At 26.9% G+C, this 13,847-nt stretch overlaps 1 protein-coding gene across 2 annotated transcripts; it reads left to right on the top strand.

Annotated features, from left to right (window-relative positions):
• Nucleotides 1-601: 601 nt before the first annotated feature.
• Nucleotides 602-4,471, top strand: LOC113387707. 2 transcript variants are annotated; one of them, XM_026625074.1, is made up of 8 exons: nucleotides 602-677; nucleotides 746-1,020; nucleotides 1,336-1,498; nucleotides 1,633-1,855; nucleotides 2,165-2,298; nucleotides 2,607-2,767; nucleotides 3,832-4,088; nucleotides 4,260-4,471. In XM_026625074.1, exons 1-8 carry the CDS (start codon nucleotides 666-668, stop codon nucleotides 4,394-4,396), a joined length of 1,362 nt encoding a protein of 453 aa, XP_026480859.1. In that variant the 5' UTR covers nucleotides 602-665; the 3' UTR covers nucleotides 4,397-4,471. The 2 variants fall into 2 exon arrangements, with proteins under 2 accessions (XP_026480859.1, XP_026480858.1); XM_026625073.1 differs by having other exon boundaries at nucleotides 2,153-2,298.
• Nucleotides 4,472-13,847: the final 9,376 nt, after the last annotated feature.

The following is a 13,847-nucleotide window of genomic DNA, read 5'->3' as shown; positions in this document are numbered from 1 at the left end:
GAAAATTCAAAAACCGGTCGAAAAATATTTAATTGTTGGGAATCGTGCTGATTAGTTTTTTTTTAAATGTATATTTGCTGCCAAATAGTCAACATAAAAAACAATAAATATTTTAACTATTTATTATGTACGTTTTCGATACTGTAGGTGTATCATCATCAAGCAGCTCAGAAAGTAAAAGTAGTTTTTTACACGGATTTCCTAGAAGGTAATCTTATCCGCACTTTACCTTCTCATTTCTGTAAAATTGTAAATCGCGGTAAAACTCATAGAAAGGTAAAAAAATGTTAAAAAGTTTCTGACTAATTTGATAACCAATCGTGGCAAATGGCATTTCTTTAATATCTCTTTTGAATATAAAAGCAAGCAAACAAAAGAATACGTAATAAACATGTTTCTAAAACTATGCTATAATCTTTATATTCACTCATTATAATTCAAATTTTTGGCGCTCAAAAATTAAGTTACCAGTATTGCCAACACATATTGCATGCAATTATTGATTGAGCAAGTTCAGTGGCCCTTTAATTGTCAATATTTACAAATGTCAACCATTGTCAAAAAATAATCTGTGTTTTATGTCTGCATATTGATTGATAGAAATGTTTTGAAAATATGTAATATTTAGTGTAATAGTTAATTTTTCTTTAAATCAGATCTGCTCCATGATAGCCCTGGTTTGTTAATAAAATTTGATTATCAGTCTTAAATATATTTTTGTACTTACAAATTATATATTTGTCAGGATCAATCAAAACCCACTTTTCTTGATATATATAAGATGGATTTGGCGGAGACCATGAAAGCTGTTTTAGCAAACAAACATTCGAATATGTCTTCACAAATGGGAGCACATTCGGGAGTCAGTGATACTCCTGGAACTGGTTATGTGACTGAAAAATTGTATATGTTATTACAATTATATCTGCAAAACAAGGGCTGGAGTCCCAGTGTAGAATTATTGCAATGTTTTACTGAATTAAAAGATTCAGCAATGCTTCCAAATGCAGCATATCTTCAGTAAGTAAATATAGAATGATTCATATTCCAAAAACTTTGTTTAAGCAGAATGTATAATCATTATGGTTAACTATTTTTAACACCTTGAAGACCGCATCAAAACTCGTGCTTTACTTGTAGGAACCTCACCAAAAATGGTCTATTCCAGATAACATATATCGTATGTCCACCGGTGGTTCTATAATGTTAGTGCATTGTGTACTACCGGTGGACATGCGGTCTTCTACATATTAAAGATCGTGAATGTTTCATTGTCACACTTTTAAAATGGTAACTACTTTTTGCTAATTGAAATGCAAATGTGCAATATTTCAGAGTCCTGGCTAGTCGTGTTGCACTGGATTCACAAGGTAGATTAGTTTTGAGAGATTCAGGAAAAATAGTTCTTCCATTTGAACATTTTGCAAATGCAGTTATGTTAAAACACATGGGTGGACCCCATGGACTTCACCTTGGCATTGAAGCCACTGTGAGAGCAGTAAGTTAAACACTTTAATTTGTTTAATTAAATTGTCAGTGCCGAAGTAAAGTTTGTACAAGATTATTTTAAAATTTTTGATATAAGGTTATAAATTTATAGCCATTAAAACAAAAAAACATGTGCATTTTTAGGTAATGGATTCCTATACTATTGGGAGAGAAAACCTTGGTATGGAAAAGGACTTTATTGTAGAAGTTGTGCAGTCATGCCCAAGCCCTGCTTGTCGCTATTATAAAGGTCATTTGAATGCTCCTATGGGTTCAACTTCAAATACATTTATGACTCCAGAGCCTCCTCACACTCCACAAAACTTCACAAGTGATCAATTTAATATGAGTCATTTGGGTGCTCTTAGTAAGATTTATTTGAATATTTATTTGAAAATTTATTGAATTGTTTTAATATGTAAATACCATTTTATATAAAATCCAGTCTAAATAAAATATTTCATGTTTCACTTTATTTACATAAATATTGTCTGTATATTGTACTCGTTCCTATCACTATGTTTTATCAGGATTATCATATGTAAGTCATAAAAAGTGTACTTGCAAAAAAGCATGAAAGTTTTCACTTGAAATGGTTATTATTCTTAAGAATTCTAATAATTTAAGCTCAAAGTCTTTATATAATTTCTAAAATATTTAATAGGACATATTGCAGGTGCAGTGGATTTAACTGGCCCCATGGAATCGCCTAAAGGATCACATAATGCATCCCAAACACCTAACAAAGGTCCAGCCCAGCAGATCACCGCTGCCATAATCCAGCAGCAAAATAGAGCTATTGCTCAGCAAGTATGTATAAAAACTAGAGTTTTTGTTAGGTTTATGCAGGGTTACAGGTAAAATATCCCTTGTGAGTTTAGATCAAAATTAAAAATTACATTCTTTATTTTTAACCAAATTTTTTTGTTTATTTAATAAACACCTAATATAAGCACATAGCGTTTTTTCTCTAAAATCTATCTTAACAAAGCATTCAATTCTACTAAGCATTTGCATTTCTTTATATACGTTTTAATTGAGACTCATCTTTTTTATCATTACTGCAAGTTACAGTTACTACTAAAATAAAAGATAACAAATATTATTTTATTCAATAGAATTTAGAGAAATTTGGAGCTCTTTCATCTCTGGAAAAACAGCGAGTATTGCAACAGCTGGACAAGAAACAATATGAGCCTCCATCAACTTCCATAACATCACAAATATCACAGAATAATATTCCAAGTCCTATGGAGCATAAAGTTTCTGATTTTTTGAGGTAGTCTAGAATTTCATAATTGATTAATTTATTATTTTGTATTATATATATATATATATATATATATCAAATGTTAAATATGAACAATATAATGCTCAGATTTTTACACACACTTTATTTAATAATTACAGACGTTTCGAGGCCATGATATGCTTCATCTTCAATTATATACTAATACATTATTAAATATTTTATATGAATTATATTTAATCTTTGATAAACATATAACGCCAACTATTTTGTACAATGCTTGACACAATACTAAGCATGTGAATATATTCATTTAATTTTTACTGTTTTGAAATTACACTGAAGATGAGGCATACCATGATCTTGATGCGTCTGCATTTATTAGGTAAAGTGTGTGTAAAAATCTGTGTGTTGTGTTGTTCATATTCAACATTTTATATTCGTTGCACTCATATCACAAAATTCTATAATATATATTTATATAATATAGAATATATTATATATATATATATATATATATATATATATATATATATATATATATATGTATATGTATATATATATATATATATATATATATATATATATATATATATATGATAAAATTGTTTCTTGGGCATCCATCCAATAATTTTAATTATATAAATATATATATATATATATATATATTTATATATAGAATTTTGTAATATGAGGGGAATGAACATTAAATGTTGTTTTTTCATTTCACTCATATCACAAAATTCTATAATTCTGATTGTGCAAGATAAAAAATAGTAGATCAATAGTTTTTGTACAGAATTTCATCGAATTATGAAAATGAAAAAAGCTATAAGATATTAACATTTTTTTCATTGGTCTAACAGCATACATTTTGAGTCCCTATTTAGCTCTTTTTCATTTTATAAACACACAAAAACTACAAACTATGAACAACAGGCATGTATAACAGTTGTATTTAATTATCTCAACTTGTATTGAAATAGTTTTTATAATCAATAAAATGAGAATCATTCCAAATCCACTCTTTTAACTCTTAATGTTAATGATCGTAACTTGTATTGCATTTGTTTTTATAATTCATTTTTTCTTAGTCGTACCTCAACCTCATCACTAGATCTGGATACATTATGTAGCAATAAAGATTTGCTGGCTTTGCACAATGGTGCTTGGGGTGGCAGTTCAGAAGCATTGGGCGGAGCCCTGGGCGCGCTCAGTGGGGGAGGTGTTGGTGGAGACAAAATTGTCCGAGCCTTTTCTGAATTGATGAGGAACATTGCTAGAATGAAGACTTTTATCAGACCTTCTATGTGTAAACCTTATGGCAAGCAGAGTGAGAGCTTACAAAAAAGTAGGTAGAAATTGTTGTCTTGTAGCATAAACTATTTATGCCTTAAAATATGTGCCAAGATATAGCATAAAATCATGGTACTTTTTTAGTGAAATTAAAATATTTTGATACTTTTTATTTCTGATTAAATGATGGTTCCAATATAAATAGTTATCATTATGATTATTTCAGCACTAATTGACACCATACAACTAGTACAGTCTTTGAGATCTGTTTTGCCTGCTCCTCACATCCCGGTTAGCTCATGGAAAAGTGAAGATAGACATCGCAAAGATGACACTGCTGCTGGACTTCAAGGCTTAACTTAAGTATAAATTTCCAATTAGATTACTTATATTGTGATTTTCTCATGGATAACTAACTAACTATGATTGCACATTTGATTATGCAAGAAATATTATATTTCTTTTCTTATAAACAAAGAATATCATCAAAAGGAATAAAATGATAAAGTTAAAAAAATAATAACGTATAAAAATGAACATAACTACAAGTGATTCTAGTAGACAGTCCAATATTTCATGATAAATTAAAGGACTTTAATTGTTTTCAAATTTTTAGTAGACTCTTTCCAATAAAGACTAGCATTTTGGCATTGTAGAAATTTTATCAATTATTAATGCATACTTTAATCCTACAACTTTTATTATGCACTTACATTGCAAAGATTTTAATTTAACAGAAAAACATTATTGCAAAATTTAAATAAATCTGTTTCACCATATTGATATTTATGGCAAAATTGAAATAGAAAAATACATATTTCAGAAGTTGAATCTAAGTTTATTCATGAGAAAGTTACATAAGTATATATGTAGTTTTCAAATTTGTTTTCTCAAAATTAATTTTTTTAATCAACCATAAATCAACATCACAAATTTGCGATGAAAGCTCTCTACAGTTCTATGAATATTTGGAACAAAGACTAATAGAGCTTATGAAAACAGATCTATGAAACTCGTGAACACTAAAGCAATGATTATTATTGAAATTATTTAATTGCACCTATTTTATATCAGTTTTATTATTAAAACATAAAATATATAAATAAAATTTTATACCATTCTTAGTATAATCTTGTAAAACTTTTTACAATAGTTTTTTTTATTTTATGTCAAATAAAGTTTGAGTTATAAAATTGATATGAATTGAGGATTCGTTATCACATCAAGTTATTCATTTATCATATCGAAATCAAATTGTTAATTTTATTCAGTTTTCTCTTTAATTGATTTGCAAAATATACATAAGACAAAAAAACCTTAGAAAGAAAAATCCCAATATATCTTATTTTGAATATTGATAGAACATTTGCATACTACTTATATGTTTATTAGTTTTTAGATTTATTTTGCAAGTATGATTATTAGCATGGCATAATAACCATCTAACAAAGGTGATAGTTACTAACATTTTTCTGGTGGGTCTGAAAAATGAAAATTTATATTCATTGTCATGAGTGCATGCTGTTTTAAATTATACTACAATAGTTCTGAACTAAACCCAGAACCATGGTTAAAAATTATAGTGTAGTAAACGGAGCGTTTAGGGTCTGAATTTTTTTTACTGTGCTCCGAATTGAATGAAATTTTGGAATTAGGTTCATCTTACCCTCAAGTTCAAAAGTGAAAACAATTCGGGTTGCGCCATCACCCCCCGGGGGGATGACACAACTTCTCAATTGTGTAATAACATTTTTTCAAAATAACGTCGGAAATCGATAGAAGAACTAATTATAAGAAAAAATGTCTTTTATAGTTTTTCAAAAAAACTAATACTCTTCAAGTTACTGGCCACTAAAGATTCATATATTTTTGGCGTTGTTCTTCGTTTTTTTGCAAATATCTCCTAAAATATACATTCTAACGAAAATCATGTAATAAACAAAATAATGTCAATAAAAATCTTAATAAATCGGTATTACATGAAGTGTTCTAGAAAAAATATTAAGCAAGATTTGAAAGAGCAAAGTCGTTTTTTATTTTGTTTAAGATTTAATTGTTGTATTTAAAGCCATCTAGTGGCGAGGTTTTACATTTTATGCATTTCGGTGAAATTGGGTTTTATAGTGCTCAACATAAGCTTTAAAATGAGTACTGTTACAAGTTTTTTGCGTGTAAAATGAGTGAGCTATCATGCAAATAAGAAGCATATACGATGTTTTTTTCTTTTAAATCATGTGGTTTAATGAGCGCCGTTTCCACCAGAATTAAAGTAATTCACATTCCATCTAGAATTCACTTCATTATAGACATCTTGATGGATTCTAGCAGATTCACTATTTTAGTACAAACTATTTTCAGGAAAACTCACGATTTTATGAAAACTTTTTTTTTCAATTAGCGCGGTCGCGCAGTCTTTAAACATTCATAACTCTGTCAATTTTTGTGTGAAAGAAAAATAATAAAAAACGATAATAAGCCAGAAAGATCCCTTTGATTTTGATCTATATGCTTTTATACGTATCTTTTATTCTTTTTGAGATATAATGAAAATGATTTCGATTTTTAAAAATATTGGAAAAAAGAGTTTTTATAAAATCGTGAGTTTTCTGAAAATAGTTTGTACTAAAGTAGTGAATCTGCTAGAATCCATCAAGATGTCTATAATGAAGTGAATTCTAGATGGAATGTGAATTACTTTAATTCTGGTGGAAACGGCGCTCATTAAACCATATGATTTAAAAGAAAAAAACATCGTATATGCTTCTTATTTGCATGATAGCTCACTCATTTTACACGCAAAAAACTTGTAACAGCACTCATTGAGCACTATAAAACCCAATTTCACCGAAATGTATAAAATGTAAAACCTCGACACCATATGGTTTTAAATACAACAATTAAATCTTGAACGAAACAAAAAACGACTTTGCTCTTTCAAATCTTGCTTAATATTTTTCCTAGAACACTTTATGTAATGCCGATTTATTAAGATTTTTATTGACATTATTTTGTTCATTACATGATTTTCGTTAAAATGTATAGTTTAGGAAATATTTGCAAAAAAACAAAGAAAAACGCCGAAAATATATGAATCTTTAGTGCCCAGTAACTTGAAGAGTATTAGTTTTTTTTTGAAAAACTATAGAAGACATTTTTTTCTTATAATTAGTTCTTCTATCGATTTCCGATGTTATTTTGAAAAAATGTAATTACACAATTGAGAAGGGGTGTCATCCCCCTGGGGGGTGATGGCGCAACCCGAATTGTTTTCACTTTTGAACTTGAGGGTAATATGAACCTAATTCCAAAATTTCATTCAATTCGGAGCACAATAAAAAAATTCAGAGATTATACCCTTTTTCCCTCTCCGTTTACTGCACTATTAGCCACTTGGATAGTAAGAAAACTGCATTTCTACTTATTGATGCCGTTATCTATAACCAATTGAGGAGTATCCATAATTTGGTGACATAATTTTTCAAACTAACACAGTAAACAAATATTTGTATGTAGCAACAATTTACAATATTGATATTGATCCATGGTATTGATTCAATGATGTTGCTTATAATATTAGAATTATATTTAATAGGGCAGGCCGATTTAAAAGTCGCTTTGGCATATATGATTTTCGGATACTAGGGATCAAAATAAGATACTCTGCTGAAGAAACCATACCCCTAAAATGAATTCTGATGTCCCGTGCATTGACCCAAAGATAAGGGTTGAATTTTGAAATATTCCGTACAAAAATTGTAAAAAATCATCGTTTTTGTTATTTTACTCAGCAAAAAATGTTTTTTTCAAACCATTTTTTCGTTTATTAATTCATACACACACAAAAAACTCTAAGGGGATGTCTCAGGGGTAAACCATGGGTATGGGTAGATCGGCCTTCCAAAGTTAGTGGGGGTCAGTCATACATTTGGACACTATTGGGGCATTCTAACAGGATTTTTCAAAATTTGAACCAATTTTGGGTCAATGCAAGGGACATCAGAATTCATTTTGGAGATATGGTTTCTTCGGCAAAGTATCCTATTTTGATCTCTAGTATCCGAAAAAAATATGTGCCTACGCGACTTTTTTTTACCCATACAAATCGATCCGCTCTAATTTTTAATGTTTTAAGAATAATATTAATTATAAAGATGGCACCTTGGTTAAAATAAAACATATGTTCTATTATTATATGATTGATATATTAGTTAGGTTTCTATAGTGTTATGTAGTTTTATCATTCTGTTTTGGAAAAGTAAATTTTTCAAACACGGTGTTAGTTTATAAAAAAACATGCCAAGTGCTCTCAAAATAATATTAGACAATAAGATTTTTTTTATAATTAATGAATCAGCTGTTTCACCTTATATTAAAATGTTTGATAAGATTTATTGATGTTATTTTAAGTTTTATTAAGTGTATTTTACGAAAATTGCTGAAGCAACATGATGTGAAACGGCTGACATATTTATTTATTAAGTGTTGCCATAAATCACATCACAAGTTTAATACAATATAGTATAGGAGGATTTGATTGAAACTTATTAAAAAAAAGAGAATACAGCCAAATTATAAATTTTGTTCTAGTCTATATTGCGTTATTAAAAAAAAATGTTTAGGTTTATTTAATTTTATAAAAATATTTGGAAACCAATATTTTATGCGACTGAACTTATTTATTTTAGTCACCTATATATTTTATTATACTTGTTGAGAACTAAAATACTCAAAATATTTGAAATCTCATTTATAATGTGAAAGTACACCAGATTAAATAATTTTGTATAAATACAAATATAGTCAAATTTTCAGAATTTTTAAAAAGAATTCGAGATCATAATTTCATGATTGGCCTGTGATATGAAATTAAAAATGTTTTTTTTTGTCTGCTAGAAAATTTATCAATATCATTAATAATATCGACTGTCTTAATTGTAATTAGGATTAATGAACTTGTTATAAATAATATAAGATATCTGCTTAGTCTTATGCAATCATATGCCAAGCATAATAAACTGATAAATTCTTCACAGATAAATTTTTGAATAATAAAGCAAACGTATTTGAAACAAGCAAATATTTTTTTCTGAGTTTAGTGTTTTACATGATTGGCGTTGAAATTTAGAATTTGTGACATGAATCTATAAATAATGTCCAAATTTGTAGACAAAATTATTTTTAAAATAAGTTATCATTCATCCAGATTAAAAATTAAAAAAAACTGTATTATGCCTAATATGATTATTATATTTTTGATGTAAGTTTTCTATGGACATAGCACTAATTGTGTAAAAAATAAATAAAATTAATGAAATTAATGACATTATTAGCGTTATCAATACTAAAAACCTATATTTTTAGCCAAATAAATCAAACAAATAAAAGCTAAGGAATAAATATACAAAATTAATGTGAAATCTACAAGATACAAGTCTTTAAAAAAATAAAAAAAGTGTTATGCCATCCAGGAAAACCAGCCTATGTTTTTGCCAACTTTCTCTTGCACAAGTTGAAAGAGATGCATACTTTCCAGCCAGCATTTATTTTCTTCTCAGACATAGCTTAGAACTTCACTAAAATTAAATAAATGTTGGAGAGAAAGTATTGCAATTCAAAACTTGAGGGTACTTCGAGAGGTATTAAGTAATAACTTTTATTATATTTAAACTTTTTTTCAGAAATTTCTGGAGAGAACATAAACTTCTCCTTTGGTAAATTAATTATTTATCAAAGCAAATTTTTGGACAAAATCTCAACTATAGAACAGAAATCTCAACTATAGAATAGAACGATTTTTTTTAACTACATTTTTTGATTATACACTTTGCTTTTTTAATAATATTGAATTGACTGAAAAATCTAGATTTCTTTGGCATGTTTGAATATACTGAAAAGCATGAAAAATGTAGATGTAAAAAAAATCCTTGAAAATTTTTTTTTTTTGGAAAAAAAAATTCGAAAAAAATTTTTGGAAAAAAATCGAACAAAATGGAAAGTGAGTGAAAAATGTGGATGTTTGACACGTTATGATTTGTGTGAAAAACCATAGGCCATGACTTTGTAAGTGAGAGAAAAATGTGGATGTTTTGACGCGATTCGATTTGAGTGAAAAATCATGTTCTTTTGATTTTTTTTAACAAGATTGGATTGAGTGTAAAATTTAGATGTAAAAAAAATTTTTGAAAAAAAATTATTTGGAAAAAAAATTGTAAATAAAATTCGTAAAAAAATTATGGAAAAAAAATTTCCAATTATGGAAAAGTATTTTATAAAAAAAATTTGGAAGAAAAATGGAAAAAAATTGAAAGTTTGAGTTAAAAACCCATCGAAAAAAAATGTTTAGTAAAAATTGAAAGTAAGTGAAAAATGTAGATGTTTTGACACGTTATGATTTGAGTGAAAAACCATCGAAAAAAAATTTAATTCCGAAAATAAAAATTTGAAAAATCAAAGACAAAGAAAAATATATTCCATGGTTTTTCCTCAAACACTTTTGCTCCAAAATTTTTTCCCCAAATTTTATTTCCAAAAAATTTTTCTTTCCAATTTTTTTTCCAAATTTTTTTTCAAAAATTTTTTTCTCCAAAATAAATAAGTTTTTTTTGCAAAAAATCAAAGTCCATGGTTTTTTCCTAAAATTTTTTTCCGAAAAAATCAAAGACTATAGTCTATGTTTTTTTCCCGACTTTTTTTTGCCAAAATTTTTTTCCACAAAATTTTTGTCGAAAAAATTTTTTTCTGAAAAATCAAAGAGAAAAAAAATTTGATCAGAAAAATTTTGAACTAATTTTTTTTTTTTTGGCTAAAAATTTTTTCAAATATTTTTTCCTAATTTTTTTTCCAAAATCTTTTTGTCCAAATTTTTTTGACCCAAATTTATTTGTCCAAATTTTTTTTGACCAAATTTTTTTGTCTGAATTTTTTTGTCTAAAATTTTTTTGTCCAAATTTTTTTTGATCAAAATTTTTTTGCCTGAATTTTTTTTGTCCAAAATTGTTTTTGACCAAAATTTTTAGTTCAAAATTTTTCTGATCAATTCTTTTTTGTTCAAATTTCTTTTGTCCAAATTTTTTTGATCAAATTTTTTTGTCCAAAATTTTTTTTTGGCCAAAAGTTTTTGGACCAAAATTTTTTACTCCGAAATTTTTTTCTGTCCAAAATTTTTTGTCCAAAATTTTTTTGACCAAATTTTTTTCGACAAATTTTTTTTTGACCAAAATTTTTTTGCCCGAATTTTTTTGACCAAAAATTATTTGCACCGTACCTAATTATTTATTTCAAATAGTGATAAAATAATAATGATACTAATTAATATATAATTGTTACATTTTGATTAAAGAAACGTATGGGTAAATTTTACTGTGAACACGGTGAAATACTAGTCATTCTGCCAGTTATTATTAAACATGGCGCGAAATGGCGCCAAACATAAATGCATTCGGCATTGATGCATACAGCACACGCTTCGAAATACTGCAATGTACTGAGTGTCAACTCAACTTTTTGTTGGGTTTCATTTTGTTCAAATGAATAATCAATTGCTTCTGCCAGGAGCAGAAAATTTTTTTTCCCAAATTTTTTTTGACCAAAATTTTTTTGCCCAAAAATATTTTTCCAATAATTTTTGACCAAAAATTTTTGTCCAAAAATTTTTTTGACCAAAATTTTTTTCCCAAATTTTTTTTGTCCAAAATTTTTTTGACCAAAAATTTTTTTGACCAAAATTTTTGTCCAAAAATTTTTTTGATCAAAATTCTTCTTTCCAAATTTTTTTGACGAAAATTTTTATCACCAAAATTTTTTTGACCATAATTTTTTTGCCCAAAAATGTTTTTCCAAATTTTTTTGACCAAATTTTTTTTGACCAAAAATTTTTTTGACCAAAATTTTTTTGCCCAGAAATGTTTTTCCAAATTTTTTTGACCAAAAATTTTTATCACCAAAATTTTTTTGCCTAAAAATGTTTTTCCAAATTTTTTTGACCAAAATTTTTTTCTCAAATTTTTTTTGACCAAAAATTTTTTTGACCTCAATTTTTTTGCCCAAAAATGTTTTTCCAAATTTTTTTGACCAAAAATTTTTTTGACCAACATTTTTTTGCCCAAAAATGTTTTTCCCAAAATTTTTTTGACCAAATTTTTTTCCAAAATTTTTTTTTCCAAAATTTTTTTGACCCAAATTTTTATGACCACAAATTTTTTTGACCAAAATTTTTTTCCAAAATTTTTTTTGACCAAAATTTTTTTGATCAAAAATTTTTGTCCAAAAATTTTTTTGGCCAAAATTTTTTTTCCCAAATTTTTTTTGACCAAAATTTTTTTGCCCACAAATGGTTTTCCAAAAAATTTTGACCAAAATTTTTTTGACCAAAAATTTTTTTGACCAAAATTTGTTTGCCCAAAAATTTTTTTGGCCAATTTTTTTTCCCAAAATTTTTTTGACCGATTTTTTTTCTCAAATTTTTTTTTCTCAAAATTTTTTTGACCCGAATTTTTTTGATCAAAAATTTTTTCCCAAAAATTTTTTTCCAAATTTTTTTTTGCCCGAAAATTTTTTTGACCAAAAATTTTTTTCCAAAAATTTTTTTGACTAAAAACTTTTTTCCAAAATTTTTTTTCACCTAAATTTTTTTGACCAAAAATTTTTTTCCAAAAATTTTTTGACCGAAAATTTTTTCCAAAAATTTTTTTGACTAAAAATTTTTTCCAAAAATTCCGATACTCCGACACTCCGATACTCCGACATTCCGATACTCCAACACTCCGATACTCCGACACTCCGATACTTCGACACTTCGATATTCCGACATTCCGATACTCCGACACTCCGATACTCCGACACTTCGATATTCGGACATTCCGATAATCCGACCAAAATTTTTTTTCGAAAATTTTTTTGACCAAAATTTTTTTTCGAAAATTTTTTTTCGAAAATTTTTTTCCAAAATTTTTTTTGACCAAAATTTTTTTGACCAAAATTTTTTTGCCCAAAAATTTTTTTGACCAAAATTTTTTTGACCAAAATTTTTTTGACCAAAAATTTTTTTCCAAAAATTTTTTTGACCAAAATTTTTTGACCAAAATTTTTTGAACTAAAATTTTTTTAACCAAAAATTTTTCTGACCAAAATTTTTTTGACCAAAATTTTTTTGGCCAAAATTTACTGAATATACTGAAAAGCATGAAAAATGTAGATGTAAAAAAATCCTTGAAAATTTTTTTTTTTGGAAAAAAAAATTCGATAAAATTTTTTGGAAAAAAATCGAACAAAATGGAACGTGAGTGAAAAATGTGGAAGTTTGACACGTTATAATTTGTGTGAAAAACCATAGGCCATGACTTTGTAAGTGAGAGAAAAATGTGGATGTTTTGACGAGATTCGATTTGAGTGAAAAACCATGGTCTTTTGATTTTTTTAACAAGATTGGATTGAGTGTAAAATTTAGATGTAAAAAAAAATTGACTAAAACTTTCCAACTTTTTTCCAAAAATTTTTTTGACCAAAATTTTTTGGGCCAAAATTTTTTTGACCAAAGTTTTTTTGACCCAAATTTTTTGGACCAAATTTTTTTTGACCAAAATGTTTTTGACCAAAATTTTTTGACCAAAATTTTTTTGACCAAAATTTTTTTGACCAAAAATTTATTTGACCAAAATTTTTTTGACAAAAATTTTTTGACGAAAATTTTTTTGAACAAAAATTTTTTCCCCCAAAAAAACAAACAAAACAAAAATTTTTTTACCGAAAATTTTTTTGACCCAAATTTTTTTGACCAAAATTTTTTTGACCGAAATTTTTTGGCCCTAAATTTTTT

The sequence above is a fragment of the Ctenocephalides felis genome, unplaced genomic scaffold (assembly GCF_003426905.1).
Source record: "Ctenocephalides felis isolate EL2017-DRISC unplaced genomic scaffold, ASM342690v1 CF-g0.4_SCAFFOLD_03572, whole genome shotgun sequence".
NCBI lineage: Eukaryota > Metazoa > Arthropoda > Insecta > Siphonaptera > Pulicidae > Ctenocephalides > Ctenocephalides felis.
This window is presented reverse-complemented; position numbering and strand designations above follow the sequence as displayed.

Bases quoted from the DNA above. Each gene is read 5' to 3' on its own strand.
- LOC113387707 (XM_026625073.1), top strand. The intron at 1,021-1,335 runs GTAAGTAAATAT...GCAATATTTCAG, and splicing joins CCAAATGCAGCATATCTTCA to AGTCCTGGCTAGTCGTGTTG. The intron at 1,499-1,632 runs GTAAGTTAAACA...GTGCATTTTTAG, and splicing joins TTGAAGCCACTGTGAGAGCA to GTAATGGATTCCTATACTAT.